The sequence below is a fragment of the Cyclopterus lumpus genome, chromosome 8, assembly GCF_009769545.1.
Source record: "Cyclopterus lumpus isolate fCycLum1 chromosome 8, fCycLum1.pri, whole genome shotgun sequence".
NCBI lineage: Eukaryota > Metazoa > Chordata > Actinopteri > Perciformes > Cyclopteridae > Cyclopterus > Cyclopterus lumpus.
Window position 1 is genome coordinate 330,966 of NC_046973.1, and position 26,241 is coordinate 357,206.

Genomic DNA, 26,241 nt, shown 5'->3' on the forward strand with positions numbered 1-26,241 from the left:
ATCATTGTCTCATTCTCTCTGTATCTCATTGTTTTGCTGTATCTCCTTCACTCTGTATATCATTGTCTCATTGTCTCTCTGTGTTTCATTGTCTGTGTCTCATTGTCTCTGTGTCCCATTGTCTCTCCGTGTCTCATTGTCTCTCATTCTCCATGTGTGTGTGTGTCCAATTGTCTCTCCGTGTCTCATTGTCTCACATTCTCTCCGTGTCCCGTTGTCTCTCCGTGTCTCATTGTCCCTCTGTCTCATTGTCTCACATTCTCTCCGTGTCCCATTGTCTCTCTGTGTCTCATTGTCCCTCTGTCTCATTCTCTCACATTCTCTCCGTGTCCCGTTGTCTCTCTGTGTCCCATTGTCTCTCATTCTCAATGTGTGTGTGTGTCCAATTGTCTCTCCGTGTCTCATTGTCTCTCCGTGTCTCATTGTCTCACATTCTCTCCGTGTCCCGTTGTCTCTCCGTGTTTCATTGTCTCTCATTCTCCATGTGTGTGTGTGTCTCATTGTCTCTCCGTGTCTCATTGTCTCTCCGTGTCTCATTGTCTCACATTCTCTCCGTGTCCCGTTGTCTCTCCGTGTCTCATTGTCTCTCATTCTCAATGTGTGTGTGTGTCCAATTGTCTCTCCGTGTCTCATTGTCTCTCCGTGTCTAATTGTCTCACATTCTCTCCGTGTCCCGTTGTCTCTCCGTGTCTCATTGTCTCTCATTCTCCATGTGTGTGTGTGTCTCATTGTCTCTCCGTGTCTCATTCTCTCACATTCTCTCCGTGTCCCGTTGTCTCTCCATGTCTCATTGTCCCTCCGTGTCTCATTCTCTCCGTGTCTCATTGTCTCTCATTCTCTCCGTGTCCCGTTGTCTCTCCATCTCTCATTGTCCCTCCGTGTCTCATTCTCTCCGTGTCTCATTGTCTCTCATTCTCTCCGTGTCCCGTTGTCTCTCCATGTCTCATTGTCCCTCCGTGTCTCATTCTCTCCGTGTCTCATTGTCTCTCATTCTCTATGTGTCTCTGTCTCATTGTCTCACTGTGTCCCATTGTCTCTCTGTGTCTCATTGTCTCTCCGTGTCTCCATGTCTCATTGTCTCTCTGTGTCTCATTGTCTCATAGCCTTATAGGCTATGAGGCAATGCATTGCCTCATGTCTCAGTGTGTGACAGGAAGAATCTTTAAAATGTTTTATACCTTGTGATGAAAAACATTAATACTGAGGAAACATCTGCCCAGAAGGAAATGAGACGTTAGCAATTAAATGGGACGTTAGACATGAAATGAGACATTAGACAAGAAATGAGACATGAAATGAGACGTTAGACATGAAATGAGACATAGAATATGAAAAGAGACGTTAAACATGAAATGAGACGTTAGACATGCAATAGACATGAAATCAGATGTTAAGACATGAAATGAGACGTTAGACATGAAATGAGACATAGAATATGAAAAGAGACATTAAACATGAAATGAGACGTTAGACATGAAATAGACATGAAATGAGATGTTAAGACATGAAATGAGACATAAGATATGAAAAGAGATGAAATGAGACATTTGACATGAAATGAGACATGAAATGAGACGTGAAATGAGACGTAAAGACATGAAATGAGACGTTAAGACATGTAATGAGACCTTAGACATGAAATGAGACATAGAATGAGACCTTAAAACATTAAATGAGACGGTAAGACATGAAATGAGACATTAGACATGAAATGAGACATTAGACATGAAATGAGACATGAAATGAGAGGTTAGACATGAAATGAGACATGAAATGAGACCTTAAAACATGAAATGAGACATTAGACATGAAATGAGACATGAAATGAGAGGTTAGACATGAAATGAGACATGAAATGAGACCTTAAAACATGAAATGAGACGTAAAGACATGAAATGAGACGTTAGACATGAAATGAGACATGAAATGAGACGTTAGACATGAAATGAGACATTAGACATGAAATGAGACATGAAATGAGAGGTTAGACATGAAATGAGACATTAGACATGAAATGAGACATGAAATGAGAGGTTAGACATGAAATGAGAGGTTAGACATGAAATGAGACATGAAATGAGACCTTAAAACATGAAATGAGACGTTAAGACATGAAATGAGACATAAGATACGAAAAGACATGAAATGAGACATTTGACATGAAATGAGACATGAAATGAGAGGTTAGACATGAAATGAGAGGTTAGACATGAAATGAGACATGAAATGAGACCTTAAAACATGAAATGAGACGTTAAGACATGAAATGAGACATAAGATACGAAAAGACATGAAATGAGACATTAGACATGAAAAGACATGAAATGAGACATTAGACATGAAAAGAGACATTAGATATGAAATGACATGAAATGAGACATTAGACATGAAAAGACATGAAATGAGACATTAAATATGAAATGAGACATAAGATATGAAAAGAGATGAAATGGGACATTTGACATGAAATGAGACATGAAATGAGACGTGAAATGAGACGTTAAGACATGTAATGAGACGTTAGACATTAAATGAGACGTTAAATGAGACGTTAGACATGAAATAGACATGAAATGAGATGTTAGACATGAAATTAGATATTAGATATGAAATGAGATGTTAGACATGAAATTAGACATTAGACATGAAATGAGACATGAAATGAGACCTTAAAACATGAAATGAGACATTAGACATGAAATGAGAGGTTAGACATGAAATGAGACATGAAATGAGACCTTAAAACATGAAATGAGACGTTAAGACATGAAATGAGACATGAAATGAGACGTTAGACATGAAATGAGACATGAAATGAGACGTTAAAACATGAAATGAGACGTTAGACATGAAATGAGACATGAAATGAGACGTTAAAACATGAAATGAGACATTAGACATGAAATGAGACATGAAATGAGACATGAAATGAGACCTTAAAACATGAAATGAGACGTTAAGACATGAAATGAGACATGAAATGAGAGGTTAGACATGAAATGAGACATGAAATGAGACCTTAAAACATGAAATGAGACGTTAAGATATGAAATGAGACATGAAATGAGAGGTTAGACATGAAATGAGACATGAAATGAGACGCTAAAACATGAAATGAGACGTTAAGATATGAAATGAGACGTTAGACATGAAATGAGACATGAAATGAGACGCTAAAACATGAAATGAGACGTTAAGACATTTAGACATGAAATGAGATGTTAGACATGAAATGAAACTTTAGACATGAAAAGACATGAAATGAGACGTTAGACATGAAATGAGACATTAGAAATGAAATGAGACGTTAGACATGAAATTAGATATTAGACATGAAAAGACATGAAATAAGACGTTATACATGAAATGAGACGTTAGACATGATATGAGACGTTAGACCTGAAATGAGATGTTAGACATGAAATGAGACATGAGACATGAAATGAGACGTTTGACATGATATGAGACGTTAGACCTGAAATGAGATGTTAGACATGAAATGAGACATGAGACATGAAATGAGACGTTAGACATGATATGAGACGTTAGACCTGAAATGAGATGTTAGACATGAAATGAGACGTTAGACATGAAATGAGACGTTTGACATGAAATGAGACGTTAGACATGAAATGAGACCTTACACATGAAATGAGATGTTAGTCCCAACAAAAGTTAGTCAAACACTCGTTCCTATGGTTCCCAGCTGATCTGACTTGACCACCCAATAGACACTTCAGCAGCCAATCAGAACGCAGGACCTACGTGATGCTGATCAGAAACTGAGCTCCGGTCAGACAGGTTCCTCTTCAGTTTGTGCAGATCAGAAAGCTGACGGAGGACAACATGAGGACATGAATGATGCAATGATCCATTGAATGGCTGAATGTGTCCTTGGGACATTGACCCCAAAATGCTCCATAAGCAACCCATCAGTGTATGTGAATTAAATTCAATTCAATTCAGTTTATTTTGTACAGCCCAATATCACAAATCACAACCTCCCCTCAGAGGGCTTTACAATCTGTACACATACGACATCCCTGACCTTTGACCTCACATCGGATCAGGAAAAACTCCCCAAAAATAACCTTTGACAGGGAAAAAAGGGAAGAAACCTTCAGGAGAGCAACAGAGGAGGATCCCTCTCCCCGGATGGACAGAAGAATAGATGTCATGTGTACAGAATGAACAGAGTTACAGAGTTACATAAACACATTACATGAATATGACAATGTATGAATGGAACTCCAATCCATGAAACAGAAGGAGGTAGAGAGGGGGGGGGGCAGGCATCAGCAGGGCCAATGGGAGGCCGGCTCACCAGCATCAGACACCTCCAGGTCCAATGGACCCTATGAGACGTGAAGTCACAACGACTCCGGGGAGGAAGCAGAGTTAATAAGGTGCAATGGAGAGATGTAAATTCATCCATAAGGAGAGAGAGAAGAGGAGATAGGTGCTCAGTGTATCCTAAAACATCCCCCAGCAGCCTATAAGCCTATAGTAGCATATCAAGGGGCTCGACCAGGTCAAACCTGATTCAGCCCTAACTATAAGCACTATTAAAGAGGAAAGTCTTAAGTCTATTCTTGAATGAGGTGACTGTGTCTGCCTCCTGGACTGAAAGTGGAAGCTGGTTCCATAAAAGAGGAGCTTGATAACTGAAGGCTCTGGCTCCCATCCTACTTTTTAGGACTCTAGGAACCACGAGTAGCCCCAAATTTAGTGAGCGCAGCCCTCTAGTGGGGCAACATGGTACTACAAGCTCCTTAAGATATGATGGTGCATCACAAATCAAGGCTTTGTAGGTGAGGAGAAGAATTTTAAATGTGATTCTTGATTTTACAGGGAGCCAGTGCAGAGCAGCTAATACAGGAGTCATGTGATCTCTTGTCTTAGTTTTTGTGAGTACACGAGCTGCAGCATTCTGGATCAACTGGAGGGATTTAAGAGACTTATTAGAGCAGCCTGATAATAAGGAGTTGCAGTAATCTAGTCTGGAAGTAACAAACACGTGAACCAGCTTTTCTGCATCTTTTTGAGACAAGATGTGCCTGATTTTTGAAATGTTACGTAGATGAAAAAATGCAGTCCTTGAGATTTGCTTAACGTGGAGTTAAAGGACAAGTCTCGGTCAAAGATAACTAGAGATTCTTTACAGTGGTGTTGGATGCGAGGGAAATGCCATCTACAGAAACCAAATCACCAGATAATTGATCTCTGAGGTGTTCAGGGCCAGTAAAATAACTTCAGTGAAAGTTTATGCAGTGTTTCCTGATAATGTTGCCCAAAGGAAGCATATATAAGGTAAATAAAATTGGTCCAAGCACAGAACCTTGTGGAACTCCATGATTAACGTTGGTGGTCATTGAGGCTTCATTGTTTACAAATACAAATTGAGATCGATCTGATAAATAGGATTTAAACCAACTTAGTGCGGTACCTGAAATGCCAATCGACTGATCCAGTCTCTGTAATAGGATGTCATGATCAATGGTGTCGAACGCAGCACTAAGGTCTAATAATACCAGTACAGAGATGAGTCCTTTATCAACACTAAGGTCTAACAAGACCAGTACAGAGATGAGTCCTTTATCAGCACTAAGGTCTAACAAGACCAGTACAGAGATGAGTCCTTTATCAGCACTAAGGTCTAACAAGACCAGTACAGAGATGAGTCCTTTATCAGCACTAAGGTCTAATAATACCAGTACGGAGATGAGTCCTTTATCAGCACTAAGGTCTAATAATACCAGTACAGAGATGAGTCCTTTATCAGCACTAAGGTCTAACCAGACCAGTACAGAGATGAGTCCTTTATCAGCACTAAGGTCTAACAGGACCAGTACATAGATGAGTCCTTTATCAGCACTAAGATCTAACAAGACCAGTACAGAGATGAGTCCTTTATCAGCACTAAGGTCTAACAATACCAGTACAGAGATGAGTCCTTTATCTGATGCATTAGGAGGTCATTTGTAATTTTTACCAGTGCTGTCTCTGTGCTGTGGTGTTTTCTAAATCCTGACTGAAACTCCTCAAATAAACTATTCTGATGTAGAAAGTCACACAACTGATTTGCGACTACTTTCTCAAGGATCTTAGAGAGGAAGGGAAGGTTAGAGATCGGTCTGTAGTTAGCCAACACCTCTGGATTAAGAGTGGTCTTCTTCAGGAGAGGTTTAATTACAGCTACTTTGAAGGAATGTGGTACATGGCCTGTTAGCAAAGACACATTAACAATATCCAACAGAGAGGTGCCAATTAAAGGCAACACGTCTTTAAGCAGCCTCGTTGGGATGGGGTCTAAGAGACAGGTAGACGGTTTAGAAGTAGAAACCGTTGAGGACAATTGGTCTAGGTTAATGGGAGAAAAGCTATCCAAATATACACCAGGGCATACAGCCGTTTCCAAGGCCACTCCTCTTGATGACAGATCGGCAGTAGTTAAGGGCAAGAGATCATCAATCTTGCCTCTAATAGTTAAAATCTTTTCATTGAAGAAGTTCATGAAGTCATTACTACTGAGGTCTATAGGAATACACGGCTCCACAGAGCTGTGACTCTGTCAGCCTGGCTACAGTGCTAAAGAGAACCCTGGGGTTGTTCTTATTTTTCTCTATTACTGATGAGTAATAGGCTGCTCTGGCATTACGGAGAGCCTTTATATATGTTTTAGGACTATCTCTCCAAACTAAGCGTGATTCTTCCAGATTGGTGGAACGCCATATGCTTTAAAGCTTTCGTGAAGTTTGCTTTAGGTCGCGGGTCTGAGGTTTCTACCAGGGAGCAAACCTCCTTTGTCTCACTGTCTTTTTCTTCAGTGGGGCTATCAAGTCTAGTGTCATTCTCAGTGAGCCTGTAGCACTATCGACAATATGATCAATCTGGGACGGACTAAAGTTAGCACAGGAGTCCTCCGTCACATTGAGACGTGGTATTGAATCAAATGCAGAAGGAATCTCTTCTTTAAATGTAGCTACAGCACTGTCAGTTAGACATCTGGTGTAGAAACTTTTGACTAACGGTGTATACTCCGGGAGTATAAACTCAAAAGTTATGAGGTGAATGCTCCTCCCATCATGGTAGCTCCTCCCATCATTGTATGAATCGGTGTGAATAGGTGAATGACGACATGTAGTGTTAAAGCGCTAGAAGACTAGAAAAGATCTAATAAGTACAGTCCATTTAACATTTACGGAATGATGAATAAATGCATGAATGAATGAATTGATGGATGAATTAATGAATTGATGCATGAACTAATGGAGGAATAAATACATGGATAAGTAAATGGATGAATACACTGATGATTTAATTAATTAATTCATAAATAAGTTGATGAATGAATGAATTTGTGAACGAATTGATGAATAAATGATTTGATGAATGACTGAATGATGGGAAGAAGAACAGGTGAGTAGGTCTCCATGAGATGGTGAGTGAGTATTCAAATGAAGGAATGACTTGATAAATCAATGTTTTTTCGCCTTTAATTGGCACCTCTCTGCTGGATATTGTTAATGTGTCTTTGCTAACAGGCCATGTACCACATTCCTTCAAAGTAGCTGTAATTAAACCTCTCCTGAAGAAGACCACTCTTAATCCAGAGGTGTTGGCTGACTACAGACCGATCTCTAACCTTCCCTTCCTCTCTAAGATCCTTGAGAAAGTAGGACTCATCTCTGTACTGGTCTTGTTAGACCTTAGTGCTGATAAAGGACTCATCTCCGTACTGGTCTTGTTAGACCTTAGTGCTGATAAAGGACCCATCTCTGTACTGGTCTGGTTAGACCTTAGTGCTGATAAAGGACTCATCTCTGTACAGATGATATTCAATTATATCTATCGATCAAACCAGAGGAGACCAACCAGCTCGCTAAAATTCAAGAATGTCTTAAAGACATAAAAACATGGATGACCTGCAACTTCCTGATGTTAAACTCAGACAAAACTGAAGTTATTTTACTGGCCCTGAACACCTCAGAGATCAATTATCTGGTGATGTGGTTTCTGTAGACGGCATTGCCCTGGCATCCAACACCACTGTAAAGAATCTCTAGTTATCTTTGACCCAGACTTGTCCTTTAACTCCACGTTAAGCAAATCTCAAGGATTGCATTTTTTCATCTATGTAACATTTCAAAAATCAGGCACATCTTGTCTCAAAAAGATGCAGAAAAGCTGGTTCACGCGTTTGTTACTTCCAGACTAGATTACTGCAACTCCTTATTATCAGGCTGCTCTAATAAGTCTCTTAAATCCCTCCAGTTGATCCAGAATGCTGCAGCTCGTGTACTCACAAAAACTAAGAAAAGAGATCACATGACTCCTGTATTAGCTGCTCTGCACTGGCTCCCTGTAAAATCTTGTTTACATCCTAATATCGGATCAGGAAAAACTCCCCCAAAAAAATAAAAATCCCTTTCACAGGGAAAAAAGGGAATAAACTTTCAGGAGAGCAACAGAAACATTTACACTTGTATTGATCCCCGTGGGTAAATTCTTCTCTGCATTGACCATCCTTAGTTATTAAGGAGCAGTGGGCTGCAGTGAAGTGCCCGGGGTACAATTGGGGGTTCAGTGTCTTGCTCAACGACATTTCAACATGCAACTATGGGTAGAGCGGGGATCCAACCAGGTACCTTGTGGCTACGGGACGACCACCATGAGCTACAGCTGACCCCAAAATGAATGAATAGCGTTACAACAAATTCAATGAATATGACAGAAATGATTAATAATTAGTAGTAGGCATGGACCACGATCCAGAGGGGGGGCATCAGCAGGTCCACGGCAGGGGGCAGATTGTAAACCCCTCTGAGTTTGTGATTTGTGATTTTGGGCAATACCAAATAAATTGAATTGAATGAATGAATAAATGAATGAATGACGAGCAGAGGAACAGGGGAAAAGGCTCATGTAAAGGTGAATGAATGAATGACGAGCAGAAGAACAGAGGAGCAGGTCTCCATGTAATGGTGAATGAATGAATGAAGAACAGAGGAGCAGGTCTCCATGTAAAGGTGAGTGAATGAATGACGAGCAGAAGAACAGAGGAGCAGGTCTCCATGTAAAGGTGAATGAATGAATGAAGAACAGAGGAGCAGGTCTCCATGTAAAGGTGAGTGAATGAATGACGAGCAGAAGAACAGAGGAGCAGGTCTCCATGTAAAGGTGAGTGAATGAATGAATGAAGAACAGAGGAGCAGGTCTCCATGTAAAGGTGAATGAATGAATGAAGAACAGAGGAGCAGGTCTCCATGTAAAGGTGAGTGAATGAATGAAGAACAGAGGAGCAGGTCTCCATGTAAAGGTGAATGAATGAATGAATGAAGAACAGAGGAGCAGGTCTCCATGTAAAGGTGAATGAATGAATGAAGAACAGAGGAGCAGGTCTCCATGTAAAGGTGAATGAATGAATGAAGAACAGAGGAGCAGGTCTCCATGTAAAGGTGAATGAATGAATGAAGAACAGAGGAGCAGGTCTCCATGTAAAGGTGAATGAATGAATGAAGAACAGAGGAGCAGGTCTCCATGTAAAGGTGAGTGAATGAATGAATGAAGAACAGAGGAGCAGGTCTCCATGTAAAGGTGAATGAATGAATGAATGAAGAACAGAGGAGCAGGTCTCCATGTAAAGGTGAATGAATGAATGAAGAACAGAGGAGCAGGTCTCCATGTAAAGGTGAATGAATGAATGAAGAACAGAGGAGCAGGTCTCCATGTAAAGGTGAATGAATGAATGAAGAACAGAGGAGCAGGTCTCCATGTAAAGGTGAGTGAATGAATGAATGAAGAACAGAGGAGCAGGTCTCCATGTAAAGGTGAGTGGGTGTCTACCTGAGGACTGTCGGGGGAGGGTCTTCTGTTAGACGCCTCAATGAACTCAGAGACATTCCTCCTGTGACTGTGAGCAACCGTCTAGACATAGAATCATAGTTCACACAATTATAACCTGTTTGTACAAGTTATTACCTGTAAAAGTTATTATCCGTTTGTACAAGTTATCTGTTATTATCATTTGTACGAGTTGTACGCTGCTGGTTTGCTTCACCTCTTCAGCAATGCTGCGTGATGAATGACTGAATGACGGGCAGAAGAACAGGTGAGTAGGTCTATGTGTGATGGTGAGTGAGTAAATGAATAAATGACTTGATGGATGAATGAAGGAATAGCTAAAGTAATTAATGACTTGATAAATATATGAATGAATGATGGAATTAATGACTTGATGTATCAATTAATAAATAAATGAATGACGGGCAGAAGAACAGAGGAGCAGGTCTCCATGTAAAGGTGAATGAATGAATGAAGAACAGAGGAGCAGGTCTCCATGTAAAGGTGAATGAATGAATGAAGAACAGAGGAGCAGGTCTCCATGTAAAGGTGAATGAATGAATGAAGGACGGGCAGAAGAACAGAGGAGCAGGTCTCCATGTAAAGGTGAATGAATGAATGAATGAAGAACAGAGGAGCAGGTCTCCATGTAAAGGTAAATGAATGAATGAAGAACAGAGGAGCAGGTCTCCATGTAAAGGTGAATGAATGAATGAAGAACAGAGGAGCAGGTCTCCATGTAAAGGTGAATGAATGAATGAAGAACAGAGGAGCAGGTCTCCATGTAAAGGTGAATGAATGAATGAAGGACGGGCAGAAGAACAGGTCTCCATGTAAAGGTGAATGAATGAATGAATGAAGAACAGAGGAGCAGGTCTCCATGTAAAGGTGAATGAATGAATGAAGAACAGAGGAGCAGGTCTCCATGTAAAGGTGAATGAATGAATGAAGGACGGGCAGAAGAACAGAGGAGCAGGTCTCCATGTAAAGGTGAGTGAATGAATGAAGGACGGGCAGAAGAACAGAGGAGCAGGTCTCCATGTAAAGGTGAATGAATGAATGAATGACGGGCAGAAGAACAGAGGAGCAGGTCTCCATGTAAAGGTGAATGAATGAATGAAGAACAGAGGAGCAGGTCTCCATGTAAAGGTGAATGAATGAATGAAGAACAGAGGAGCAGGTCTCCATGTAAAGGTGAATGAATGAATGAAGAACAGAGGAGCAGGTCTCCATGTAAAGGTGAGTGAATGAATGAATGACGGGCAGAAGAACAGAGGAGCAGGTCTCCATGTAAAGGTGAGTGAATGAATGAAGGACGGGCAGAAGAACAGAGGAGCAGGTCTCCATGTAAAGGTGAATGAATGAATGAATGACGGGCAGAAGAACAGAGGAGCAGGTCTCCATGTAAAGGTGAGTGAATGAATGAAGGACGGGCAGAAGAACAGAGGAGCAGGTCTCCATGTAAAGGTGAATGAATGAATGAATGAAGAACAGAGGAGCAGGTCTCCATGTAAAGGTGAATGAATGAATGAAGAACAGAGGAGCAGGTCTCCATGTAAAGGTGAATGAATGAATGAATGAAGAACAGAGGAGCAGGTCTCCATGTAAAGGTGAATGAATGAATGAAGAACAGAGGAGCAGGTCTCCATGTAAAGGTGAGTGAATGAATGAAGAACAGAGGAGCAGGTCTCCATGTAAAGGTGAATGAATGAATGAAGGACGGGCAGAAGAACAGAGGAGCAGGTCTCCATGTAAAGGTGAGTGAATGAATGAATGAAGAACAGAGGAGCAGGTCTCCATGTAAAGGTGAATGAATGAATGAATGAAGAACAGAGGAGCAGGTCTCCATGTAAAGGTGAATGAATGAATGAAGAACAGAGGAGCAGGTCTCCATGTAAAGGTGAATGAATGAATGAAGAACAGAGGAGCAGGTCTCCATGTAAAGGTGAATGAATGAATGAAGAACAGAGGAGCAGGTCTCCATGTAAAGGTGAATGAATGAATGAATGAAGAACAGAGGAGCAGGTCTCCATGTAAAGGTGAGTGGGTGTCTACCTGAGGACTGTCGGGGGAGGGTCTTCTGTTAGACGCCTCAATGAACTCAGAGACATTCCTCCTGTGACTGTGAGCAACCGTCTAGACATAGAATCATAGTTCACACAATTATAACCTGTTTGTACAAGTTATTATCTGTTTGTAAAAGTTATTATCTGTAAAGGTTATTACCTGTACAAGTTGTTACCTGTACAAGTTATTATCTGTTTGTACAAGTTATTATCTGTGAAAGTTATTATCTGTAAAGGTTATTACCTGTACAAGTTGTTACCTGTACAAGTTATTATCTGTTTGTACGAGTTGTTACCTGTACAAGTTATTATCTGTAAAAGTTATTATCTGTAAAGGTTATTATCTGTTTGTACGAGTTGTTACCTGTACAAGTTATTATCTGTAAAAGTTATTATCTGTAAAGGTTATTACCTGTACAAGTTATTACTTTACAAGTTATTACCTGTGCAAGTTATTAACTTTTTGTACAAGTTATTACCTGTGCAAGTTATTATCTGTACAAGTTATTATCTGTTTGTACAAGTTGTTACCTGTACAAGTTATTATCTGTTTGTACAAGTTGTTACCTGTACAAGTTATTATCTGTTTCTACAAGTTATTACATGTACAAGTTATTATCTGTTTCTACAAGTTATTACATGTACAAGTTATTATCTGTTTGTACAAGTTGTTACATGTACAAGTTATTATCTGTTTGTACAAGTTGTTACCTGTACAAGTTATTATCTGTTTGTACAAGTTATTATCTGTACAAGTTATTATCTGTTTGTACAAGTTGTTACATGTACAAGTTATTATCTGTTTGTACAAGTTGTTACCTGTACAAGTTATTATCTGTTTGTACAAGTTGTTACATGTACAAGGTATTATCTGTTTGTACAAGTTGTTACCTGTACAAGTTATTAACTGTTTGTACAAGTTGTTACATGTACAAGTTATTATCTGTTTGTAAAAGTTATTACTGTGGCAGCGGGGTGTGGTTAGGCTCAGCTGTAGAGTGTGTGGAGCGGGGGTGTGGTTCAGGGAATGGTGCTGGGACAGGTCTAATCACCCTCAGCTGGGGTGAGGGTTAATCAGCCCTAGCTGAGATTAATCTGTGTGTGTGTGTGTGTGTCTGTCTTCCCTCAAAAGGAGCAGTAGCGTCGGAGAAGGGAGAGCGGCAGGAGGCGAGAGTTCGCGTTACAGCTGTGTGTGTGTGTCTCTTATGGAAATAAAAAGGTTTTGTGAACCCCATTACTCCGTGTAGCGTCCTCTATTCTGTCCGAGACTCACGGGATAACGTGGAAAGCGTTACAATTACCTGTACAAGTTATTATCTGTACAGGTTATTACTTGTACAAGTTATTACTTTACAAGTTATTACCTGTGCAAGTTATTATCTGTGCAAGTTATTAACTTTTTGTACAAGTTATTACCTGTACAAGTTGTTACCTGTACAAGTTATTAACTTTTTGTACAAGTTATTACCTGTACAAGTTGTTACCTGTACAAGTTATTAACTTTTTGTACAAGTTATTACCTGTACAAGTTGTTACCTGTACACGTTATTATCTGTTTGTACAAGTTGTTACCTGTACAAGTTATTATCTGTTTCTACAAGTTGTTACCTGTACAAGTTATTATCTGTTTCTACAAGTTATTACATGTACAAGTTATTATCTGTTTCTACAAGTTGTTACCTGTACAAGTTATTATCTGTTTGTACAAGTTGTTACCTGTACAAGTTGTTACCTGTACAAGTTATTATCTGTTGTTACACGTACAAGTTATTATCTGTTGTTACCTGTACAAGTTATTATCTGTTTGTACAAGTTGTTACCTGTCCAAGTTATTATCTGTACAAGTTATTATCTGTTTGTACAAGTTGTTACCTGTCCAAGTTATTACATGTACACGTTATTATCTGTTTGTACAAGTTGTTACCTGTCCAAGTTATTACATGTACACGTTATTATCTGTTTGTACAAGTTGTTACCTGTCCAAGTTATTACATGTACAAGTTATTATCTGTTTGTACAAGTTGTTACCTGTCCAAGTTATTACATGTACAAGTTAGTATCTGTTTGTACAAGTTGTTACCTGTCCAAGTTATTACATGTACAAGTTATTATCTGTTTGTACAAGTTGTTACCTGTTCAAGTTATTACATGTACAAGTTATTATCTGTTTGTACAAGTTGTTACCTGTACAAGTTGTTACTTGTACAAGTTATTATCTGTTTCCACAAGTTATTACATGTACAAGTTATTATCATTTGTACTAGTTATAAGCTGCTGGTTTGCTTCACCTCTTCAGCAATGCTGTGTCTCCAGTTCTTGACCTGCACAGCCGTTCCCTCCCCAGAAACTCCATTTCCCATCAGGTTTTGAGGCAAAGGTGCAACCTAGAACAACCAAAGAATTAATTAATTTATGAATGTAAAATCTGACACAAGATGAACAAACTGCATGATGTGCTGATTTATGACCTCTTGCAGCCTGAACTGAGAGCCACTTTCATATCTCAGGTCCAGCTGAGCTCTGGGAATCAAACACACTGGCTGCAGAGGATTCTGGGAAAGAACAACAACTGGAGATTAAAGAGCAGTTAGTGAGTTTGTGTGTGTTGCTGTGCATGTGTGTATGTGTGTTAGTGTGTCTGTGTGTATATATTAGTGTGTGTGTGCATGTGTTTGTGTGTTTGTGTGCATCTGTGTCGGTGTATTCCAGCTCTTCTGCCTCCTCTTCTCTCTCTTTCTCTGTCTGGTAATTTGTCCTCTCTTTCTCTCTGTTTTCTTTGCATCATTTGTTCAATCTGTTTTTCATCCTCTATTTGTTCTCCTGTCAAACATCTTCCTGGTCTGACGGTGCATTTTCCTGTTGGAGCTTCAGTCTAAGCTGTGCGTGTGTGTGTGCGTGCGTGCGTGCATGCGTGCGTGTGAGCGTGTGTTTGTGTATGTGTGTGTGTTTGTGTGTGTGTGTTACCGTTGTAAAGACGTCGTCATTGTGTACCTGTGAAGGATAATCTTCTTCGGGCAGCGGAGGCTTCAGTTAATCAAAAAAATGAAATAAAATGTTTCATTTTAATAAAAGCAACTGTTCTTCATGAATATAGTTTTGATTTGTGACATCCTGTGATTTAAGTCAGTCAGACGTCAGTAATCTTAAACCATACCTAGTCCATATTTATCTTCACATAATCTTAACCTCTTAGCGTTCCTGTAAAATTCACGAAAAACGCCTATCCAGACGTACCCAAAGTGAATTGAAAGCTTTTGGAGAACCATTTGGACTAAATGGTTTTGGTCTCTTTTGAAAGGTAACACTCTGAAGTTTTTCCCCCCAACAGTCAGAATCACTTTAAGTGCTGCTGACATTGAGTAATATAAGTTGGCACACACATAAGTAGAAGATTTTCTATTTTCGCCTAAATATTTTTGTGAAATAGATGCCTGCAGATGATTATAGCTGGGACTTATGGTCTGGAAAACACAATGGGAGCATAGCATAAAGCCTTACCTAGTCCAAGTAAAAAGTAGATTGTAATTTTACAGAAAATGAAGATTTTACACATGTTTTACTAAGGGTATGTTTAGGCGTTTTTCCAATAAAGGCCATTTGGAGACTCCATTTTAGGCCCTAATGAAAGGTGAAACAGAGGTAACATATACACATTCACTATTAATGACACAAAGGAACTGAAGCATAAACACTTTATTGTGTTTTTCCCCCGAATTGAAAACAAATTGTGTGAAAAATGAACCAAAATCGACAGGTTCTCATTACGCAGTGAAATTGCGGGTTTATTCACTTATCTGGCATCCCAACATGGCACTTCCTTGTTTTCGTCTTTTCATTGGCTGTTGACAAATCCGACTCTGTGTGCGGGCACAGTAGCCAAAAGAAGTTGGTCCGCCCTCTTCTTCTTCGCTGACTCTGGTTGGCTAATATGGGTTTAGAAGAGGATATCTTGCTCCTATTGGCTTACATTTGGTGTCAATCGAAAGGATAGAGTTGAACGAACAGTTTGATATCCTGGTTGTAAAGGCGCACGCCAGAGAACGGCTTTTACAGCAAATTTTCTGAAATATTTTGTCATATCTGCCGGCTGATTTGAAATGATGCAATGGCAGTTTGTGGATATTTATGGATGTAATCACGTGTTTTGGACAAAAACTTTTACTGAATTGGATTGTATTGACCTTTCTACGACATAACAAGACCGTTTTTATTGGAATGTGATGACCTGTGGCTCAAAACGAGGCTTCATCGGTGAGTCGGCTTGATTTTAAAAACGTTGGTTTGGTTGTTGTTGTCTGACAAAAACGTTGCCTGTAGCTGCTGTGGTGGTCCGATCTTGAAATGGAGTGGATAGTTAGAATCACAAGAATCGTAGGTCAATCGTAGAAACATACAACACTAGTACCTAACTATAAATAGATGGACGATGAACGGTACGATCTCCAGCGCACGGTTGGCGGGCCCGGCCACGGGCCACCGGAACGTTAAGACCTTGTCCAGATGTATATCAGTAATCTTAAACCAGACTCAATCCATATTTATGTCAGTAATCTTAAACCAGACCTAATCCAGATGTATATCAGTAATCTTAAACCAGACCTTATCCATATTTATGTTTGTAATTTTAAACCAGACCTAATCCAGATTTATGTCAGTAATCTTAAACCAGACCTAATCCAGATTCATATTAGTAATTTTAAAACCAGACCTAATCCATATTTATGTCGGGATCGTACCGGGCCGTCGTCGTTCCTCCTGCTCGCTGTGGATTCTGCAGGTGGGGAGGAGGAGGAAAGCCGCACCGGTCCAGCCCATGACGTGGCCCCCAAGGTGGGGTTGTGGTAGTAAAACCTCCCTGAGACTTCGTCCACCAGCTGCTGCCAACTAGCAGAACCCTGACAGGAAGCGGTTCGGTGTCACTTTATCTGTTAACGTTTGAATCTGGTAATTTGATCATAGAAACTGGTACCTGAGAAGAGTCTGGGGAGAGCACAGGGGAGGGGGAGGTCAGCTGACCCCCCTCGCTGTCCCTGGACTGGTCCAAGTCTCCATAAGGCGGGGGTGGAGGGCCGTGGGGGTCGGACCAAGTAGTCTCTCTGGTTACAGGGTGGAAATAAAACTCCTTCCCACTGTCCTGGTCCGTGTGAACCTGGACAAGGAGTGAAGAGGTAGACGTAGTTCAAACCTATAGTTCACACCTATAGTTCAAACTTATAGTCCACACCTATAGTTCAAATCTATAGTTAACACCTATAGTTCAAATCTATAGTTCACAACTATAGTCCACACCTATAGGTCAAATCTATAGTTCACACCTATAGTCCACACCTATAGTCCACACCTATAGTTCACAACTATAGTTCACATCTATAGTTCACACCTATAGTTCACATCTATAGTTCACATCTATAGTTCACATCTATAGTCCACACCTATAGTCCACACCTATAGTCCACACCTATAGTTCACAACTATAGTTCACATCTATAGTTCACATCTATAGTTCACACCTATAGTCCACATTTATAGTTCACATCTATAGTTCACACCTATAGTTCACATTTATAGTTCACATCTATAGTCCACACCTATAGTTCACAACTATAGTTCACATCTATAGTTCACACCTATAGTTCAAATCTATAGTTCAAATCTATAGTTCACACCTATAGTTCACACCTATAGTTCACACCTATAGTTCACACCTATAGTTCACACCTATAGTTCAAACCTATAGTTCAAATCTATAGTTCACACCTATAGTTCAAATCTATAGTTCACATCCATAGTTCACACCTATAGTTCACACCTATAGTTCAAATCTATAGTTCAAATCTATAGTTCACACCTATAGTTCAAATCTATAGTGAAATCTATAGTTCAAATCTATAGTTCACACCTATAGTTCACACCTATAGTTCAAATCTATAGTTCACACCTATAGTTCAAATCTATAGTTCACTTCTATAGTTCACACCTATAGTTCACACCTATAGTTCACACCTATAGTTCACATCTATAGTTCAAATCTATAGTTCAAATCTATAGTTCACATTTATAGTTCACACCTATAGTTCGCACCTATAGTTCAAATCTATAGTTCACACCTATAGTTCAAATCTATAGTTCACACCTATAGTTCACATCTATAGTTCACACCTATAGTTCACATCTATAGTTCAAATCTATAGTTCAAATCTATAGTTCACACCTATAGTTCAAATCTATAGTTCAAATCTATATTTCACACCTATAGTTCACACCTATAGTTCAAATCTATAGTTCACACCTATAGTTCACACCTATAGTTCACATCTATAGTTCAAATCTATAGTTCACACCTATAGTTCACACCTATAGTTCACACCTATAGTTCAAATCTATAGTTCAAATCTATAGTTCACACCTATAGTTCACACCTATAGTTCACACCTATAGTTCACACCTATAGTTCAAATCTATAGTTCACACCTATAGTTCACACCTATAGTTCACACCTATAGTTCAAATCTATAGTTCAAATCTATAGTTCACACCTATAGTTCACACCTATAGTTCACACCTATAGTTCAAATCTATAGTTCAAATCTATATTTCACACCTATAGTTCACACCTATAGTTCACACCTATAGTTCACATCTATTGTTCAAATCTATAGTTCAAATCTATAGTTCACACCTATAGTTCAAATCTATAGTTCAAATCTATAGTTCACACCTATAGTTCAAATCTATAGTTCACACCTATAATTCACACCTATAGTTCAAATCTATAGTTCAAATCTATAGTTCACACCTATAGTTCAAATCTATAGTTCAAATCTATAGTTCACACCTATAGTTCAAATCTATAGTTCAAATCTATAGTTCACACCTATAGTTCAAATCTATAGTTCAAATCTATAGTTCACAGTTATAGTTCAAATCTATAGTTCAAATCTATAGTTCACACCTATAGTTCACACCTATAGTTCAAATCTATAGTTCACACCTATAGTTCACAGTTATAGTTCAAATCTATAGTTCAAATCTATAGTTCAAATCTATATTTCACACCTATAGTTCACATCTATAGTTCAAATCTATATTTCACACGTATAGTTCACATCTATAGTTCAAATCTATAGTTCACACCTATAGTTCACATCTATAGTCCACACCTATAGTTCACATCTATAGTTCAAATCTATAGTTCAAATCTATAGTTCAAATCTATATTTCACACCTATAGTTCACATCTATAGTTCAAATCTATAGTTCAAATCTATAGTTCACACCTATAGTTCAAATCTATATTTCACACCTATAGTCCACACCTATAGTTCACACCTATAGTTCACACCTATAGTCCACACCTATAGTTCACATCTATAGTTCACACCTATAGTCCACACCTATAGTTCACATCTATAGTTCACACCTATAGTCCACACCTATAGTCCACACCTATAGTCCACACCTATAGTCCACACCTATAGTTCAAATCTATAGTTCACATCTATAGTTCAAACCTATAGTCCACACCTATAGTCCACACCTATAGTCCACACCTATAGTCCACACCTATAGTCCACACCTATAGTTCAAACCTATAGTCCACACCTATAGTCCACACCTATAGTCCACACCTATAGTCCACACCTATAGTCCACACCTATAGTTCACATCTATAGTTCACACCTATAATTCACACCTATAGTCCACACCTATAGTCCACATCTATAGTCCACACCTATAGTCCACATCTATAGTCCACACCTATAGTTCACATCTATAGTTCACACCTATAATTCACACCTATAGTCCACACCTATAGTCCACATCTATAGTCCACACCTATAGTTCACATCTATAGTTCACACCTATAATTCACACCTATAGTCCACACCTATAGTCCACATCTATAGTCCACACCTATAGTCCACATCTATAGTCCACACCTATAGTTCACATCTATAGTTCACACCTATAATTCACACCTATAGTCCACACCTATAGTCCACACCTATAGTCCACATCTAGAGGTCACCTTACCTGCCACCTGTCCTGTGGTCTGAGGGGGGAGGCGGGGCTCATCATTCTGGAGGTTGAAGAAGATGAACTGGGACCGGGGATGGAGGGGGTAGGGCCAGGAGGAGGTGATGATGGGAGGGCGGAGCCCGAGATGGAGATCTGAGGGATGTTTGTTTTCTTCACAGAGGAGACGTTAGCGTAGATCGGTGACTTTGGGTCCTGCAGTGATTATATATTTTAGACAAGTTATCAAGAGTGAGTGAGTGAATGAATGAGTGAGTAGGAGAGAGTAATTATTAAAATTAATCTGCAACCGTTTGGATGATCGATCAATCATGTTTAACACCAGAATATCATTATTATTATTATTGTCATTATTATTGATATTGTTATTATTGTCATTATTACTTTACCTCAAACACTGGACAGGGAAATTAATGAAACTGATGAATATCAACACAAAGCTGATCAATATCAACGAAGCTGATCAATGTCAACGAAACTGATCATTGTCAACGAAACTGATCAATGTCAATGAAACTGATCAACGTCAATGAAACTGATCAATGTCAATGAACACTGATGCTGTTTTTAAAAAGGCTCAGTCAAGACTTTTCTTCTTGAGGAAGCTTAGATCCTTTGACATCAGCAGATAGCTTCTTCATGTTTTTTATCAGGGGATCTTAGCAAGTGTCCTCTTCTATGCTGTGCTCTGCTGGGGGGGGGGGGGGGGGGGATTACTGCGGATGATAAAAACAGGATCAATAAGATGATCAGAAAGGCTGGCTCAGTGATTGGCCTTCCCCCGGACTCACTAGAGGTCACTATACAAAGAGGACAAGGGCCAAGTTAAAAATGATTTTTATTCTTTTGAAGGCCATCCACTACACTGTGTTTTTAATGGACTCAGAAGTTCATTCACTGAGACGCAGGAGGCCTCAGTGTTCTACTGAACCACTCAGAAGGTCTTTCATTGAGACCCAGGAGGCCTCAGTGTTCTACTGAACCAGTCAGAAGGTCTTTCACTGAGACCCAGGAGGCCTCAGTGTTCTACTGAACCACTCAGAAGGTCTTTCACTGAGACTCAGGAGGCCTCAGTGTTCTACTGAACCAGTCAGAAGGTCTTTCACTGAGACTCAGGAGGCCTCGGTGTTCTACTGAACCAGTCAGAAGGTCTTTCACTTAGACTCAGGAGGCCTCGGTGTTCTACTGAACCACTCAGAAGGTCTTTCACTGAGACCCAGGAGGCCTCAGTGTTCTACTGAACCAGTCAGAAGGTCTTTCACTTAGACTCAGGAGGCCTCGGTGTTCTACTGAACCAGTCAGAAGGTCTTTCACTTAGACTCAGGAGGCCTCGGTGTTCTACTGAACCAGTCAGAAGGTCTTTCACTTAGACTCAGGAGGCCTCAGTGTTCTACTGAACCAGTCAGAAGGTCTTTCACTTAGACTCAGGAGGCCTCAGTGTTCTACTGAACCAGTCAGAAGGTCTTTCACTTAGACTCAGGAGGCCTCAGTGTTCTACTGAACCAGTCAGAAGGTCTTTCACTTAGACTCAGGAGGCCTCGGTGTTCTACTGAACCACTCAGAAGGTCTTTCACTGAGACTCAGGAGGCCTCAGTGTTCTACTGAACCAGTCAGAAGGTCTTTCACTTAGACTCAGGAGGCCTCGGTGTTCTACTGAACCACTCAGAAGTTCCTTTGTTCCGGCAGCAGTTCGATTTTTTAATGAACACCTTTAGGTGTTTTTAGATTTAGACTTAGCATCTTTCTGATGGTCATGTTTTATCTTCTGGTTTTGTTTGTTTTGTAGTGTGTTACTTGTGCTCTGTTGACTGTGTCTATTGTTGTCTGTATGAATGTTTGGTGGTAAATGACTTTCCCCACTGGGGATTAATAAAGTTTTCTAATCTAATGAAACTGATCAATGTCAATGAAACTGATCAACGTCAATGAAACTGATCAACGTCAACGTCAACGAAACTGATCAACATCAACGAAACTGATCAACGTCAACAAAACTGATCAACGTCAAAGCAACTGATCAACGTCAATGAAACTGATCAACGTCAAAGCAACTGATCAACGTCAATGAAACTGATCAACGTCAACGAAACTGATCAACGTCAAAGCAACTGATCAACGTCAATGAAACTGATCAACGTCAACGAAACTGATCAACGTCAACGAAACTGATCAACGTCAACGTCAATGAAACTGATCAACATCAACGAAACTGATCAACGTCAACGAAACTGATCAACGTCAAAGCAACTGATCAACGTCAATGAAACTGATCAACGTCAAAGCAACTGATCAACGTCAATGAAACTGATCAACGTCAACGAAACTGATCAACGTCAATGAAACTGATCAACGTCAAAGCAACTGATCAACGTCAATGAAACTGATCAACGTCAACGAAACTGATCAACGTCAACGAAACTGATCAACGTCAAAGCAACTGATCAACGTCAATGAAACTGATCAACGTCAAAGCAACTGATCAACGTCAATGAAACTGATCAACGTCAACGAAACTGATCAACGTCAAAGCAACTGATCAACGTCAATGAAACTGATCAACGTCAACGAAACTGATCAACGTCAACGAAACTGATCAACGTCAACGTCAATGAAACTGATCAACATCAACGAAACTGATCAACGTCAACGAAACTGATCAACGTCAAAGCAACTGATCAACGTCAATGAAACTGATCAACGTCAAAGCAACTGATCAACGTCAATGAAACTGATCAACGTCAACGAAACTGATCAACGTCAATGAAACTGATCAACGTCAAAGCAACTGATCAACGTCAATGAAACTGATCAACGTCAACGAAACTGATCAACGTCAACGAAACTGATCAACGTCAAAGCAACTGATCAACGTCAATGAAACTGATCAACGTCAAAGCAACTGATCAACGTCAATGAAACTGATCAACGTCAACGAAACTGATCAACGTCAATGAAACTGATCAACGTCAAAGCAACTGATCAACGTCAATGAAACTGATCAACGTCAACGAAACTGATCAACGTCAATGAAACTGATCAACGTCAACGCAACCGATCAACGTCAACGAAACCGATCAACGTCAATGAAACTGATCAACGTCAATGAAACTGATCAACGTCAACGCAACCGATCAACGTCAACGAAACCGATCAACGTCAACGAAACCGATCAACGTCAACGAAACCGATCAACGTCAATGAAACCGATCAACGTCAACGAAACCGATCAACGTCAACGAAACCGATCAACGTCAACGAAACTGATCAACGTCAACGAAACCGATCAACGTCAATGCAACTGATCAACGTCAATGAAACTGATCAACGTCAATGAAACTGATCAACGTCAATGAAACTGATCAACGTCAACGAAACCGATCAACGTCAACGAAACTGATCAACGTCAAAGCAACTGATCAACGTCAACGAAACTGATCAACGTCAAAGCAACTGATCAACGTCAACGAAACTGATCAACGTCAATGAAACTGATCAACGTCAACGCAACCGATCAACGTCAACGAAACCGATCAACGTCAATGAAACCGATCAACGTCAATGAAACTGATCAACGTCAACGCAACCGATCAACGTCAATGAAACCGATCAACGTCAATGAAACTGATCAACGTCAACAAAACTGATCAACGTCAACGAAACCGATCAACGTCAATGAAACTGATCAACGTCAACGAAACCGATCAACGTCAATGCAACTGATCAACGTCAATGAAACTGATCAACGTCAATGAAACTGATCAACGTCAACAAAACTGATCAACGTCAACGAAACCGATCAACGTCAATGAAACTGATCAACGTCAACAAAACTGATCAACGTCAACGAAACCGATCAACGTCAATGAAACTGATCAACGTCAACGAAACCGATCAACGTCAATGCAACTGATCAACGTCAATGAAACTGATCAACGGCAATGAAACTGATCAACGTCAATGAAACTGATCAACGTCAACAAAACTGATCAACGTCAAAGCAACTGATCAACGTCAATGAAACTGATCAACGTCAAAGCAACTGATCAACGTCAATGAAACTGATCAACGTCAACGAAACTGATCAACGTCAAAGCAACTGATCAACGTCAATGAAACTGATCAACGTCAACGAAACTGATCAACGTCAACGAAACTGATCAACGTCAACGTCAATGAAACTGATCAACATCAACGAAACTGATCAACGTCAACGAAACTGATCAACGTCAAAGCAACTGATCAACGTCAATGAAACTGATCAACGTCAAAGCAACTGATCAACGTCAATGAAACTGATCAACGTCAACGAAACTGATCAACGTCAATGAAACTGATCAACGTCAAAGCAACTGATCAACGTCAATGAAACTGATCAACGTCAACGAAACTGATCAACGTCAACGAAACTGATCAACGTCAAAGCAACTGATCAACGTCAATGAAACTGATCAACGTCAAAGCAACTGATCAACGTCAATGAAACTGATCAACGTCAACGAAACTGATCAACGTCAATGAAACTGATCAACGTCAAAGCAACTGATCAACGTCAATGAAACTGATCAACGTCAACGAAACTGATCAACGTCAATGAAACTGATCAACGTCAACGCAACCGATCAACGTCAACGAAACCGATCAACGTCAATGAAACTGATCAACGTCAACGAAACTGATCAACGTCAACGCAACCGATCAACGTCAACGAAACCGATCAACGTCAACGAAACCGATCAACGTCAACGAAACCGATCAACGTCAATGAAACCGATCAACGTCAACGAAACCGATCAACGTCAATGAAACCGATCAACGTCAACGAAACCGATCAACGTCAACGAAACCGATCAACGTCAACGAAACTGATCAACGTCAACGAAACCGATCAACGTCAATGCAACTGATCAACGTCAATGAAACTGATCAACGTCAATGAAACCGATCAACGTCAACGAAACCGATCAACGTCAACGAAACTGATCAACGTCAAAGCAACTGATCAACGTCAAAGCAACTGATCAACGTCAATGAAACTGATCAACGTCAACGAAACTGATCAACGTCAAAGCAACTGATCAACGTCAATGAAACTGATCAACGTCAACGAAACTGATCAACGTCAATGAAACTGATCAACGTCAAAGCAACTGATCAACGTCAACGAAACTGATCAACGTCAACGAAACCGATCAACGTCAATGAAACTGATCAACGTCAACGAAACCGATCAACGTCAATGCAACTGATCAACGTCAATGAAACTGATCAACGTCAATGAAACTGATCAACGTCAACAAAACTGATCAACGTCAACGAAACCGATCAACGTCAATGAAACTGATCAACGTCAACAAAACTGATCAACGTCAACGAAACCGATCAACGTCAATGAAACTGATCAACGTCAACGAAACCGATCAACGTCAATGCAACTGATCAACGTCAATGAAACTGATCAACGGCAATGAAACTGATCAACGTCAATGAAACTGATCAACGTCAACGAAACTGATCAACGTCAACGAAACTGATCAACGTCAATGAAACTGATCAACGTCAACGCAACTGATCAACGTCAAAGCAACTGATCAACGTCAATGAAACTGATCAACGTCAACGAAACTGATCAACGTCAAAGCAACTGATCAACGTCAATGAAACTGATCAACGTCAACGAAACTGATCAACGTCAACGCAACTGATCAATGTCAACGAAACTGATCAACGTCAAAGCAACTGATCAACGTCAATGAAACTGATCAACGTCAATGCAACTGATCAACTGATCAACTGATCAACGTCAATGCAACTGATCAACGTCAACGAAACTGATCAACGTCAACGAAACTAATCAACGTCAACGAAACTGATCAACGTCAACGAAACTAATCAACGTCAACGAAACCGATCAACGTCAATGCAACTGATCAACGTCAACGAAACTGATCAACGTCAATGAAACCGATCAACGTCAACGAAACCGATCAACGTCAATGAAACCGATCAACGTCAACGAAACCGATCAACGTCAACGAAACCGATCAACGTCAACGAAACTGATCAACGTCAACGAAACCGATCAACGTCAATGCAACTGATCAACGTCAATGAAACTGATCAACGTCAATGAAACTGATCAACGTCAACGAAACCGATCAACGTCAACGAAACTGATCAACGTCAAAGCAACTGATCAACGTCAAAGCAACTGATCAACGTCAATGAAACTGATCAACGTCAACGAAACTGATCAACGTCAAAGCAACTGATCAACGTCAATGAAACTGATCAACGT

General features: G+C 40.0%; 1 protein-coding gene across 11 annotated transcripts in view; it reads right to left on the reverse strand.

Annotated features, from left to right (window-relative positions):
* arhgap27l (Rho GTPase activating protein 27, like) overlaps nt 1–26,241 on the reverse strand; it is a 70,159-nt gene that overhangs the window by 25,150 nt on the left and 18,768 nt on the right. For 6 of the 11 annotated variants that reach the window (XM_034540509.1, XM_034540506.1, XM_034540510.1 and 3 more), the window contains exons 4-12: nt 19,944–20,141; nt 16,879–17,058; nt 16,646–16,804; nt 14,874–14,933; nt 14,378–14,461; nt 14,198–14,293; nt 11,899–11,979; nt 9,847–9,927; nt 3,766–3,831 (exon numbers count right to left, since the gene is read on the reverse strand). In XM_034540509.1, coding sequence (XP_034396400.1) covers nt 3,766–3,831; nt 9,847–9,927; nt 11,899–11,979; nt 14,198–14,293; nt 14,378–14,461; nt 14,874–14,933; nt 16,646–16,804; nt 16,879–17,058; nt 19,944–20,141 — 1,005 coding nt within the window. The remainder of the gene's footprint in view (nt 1–3,765; nt 3,832–9,846; nt 9,928–11,898; nt 11,980–14,197; nt 14,294–14,377; nt 14,462–14,873; nt 14,934–16,645; nt 16,805–16,878; nt 17,059–19,943; nt 20,142–26,241) is intronic. The other 5 variants (XM_034540505.1, XM_034540504.1, XM_034540511.1 and 2 more) reach the window with 5 other exon arrangements.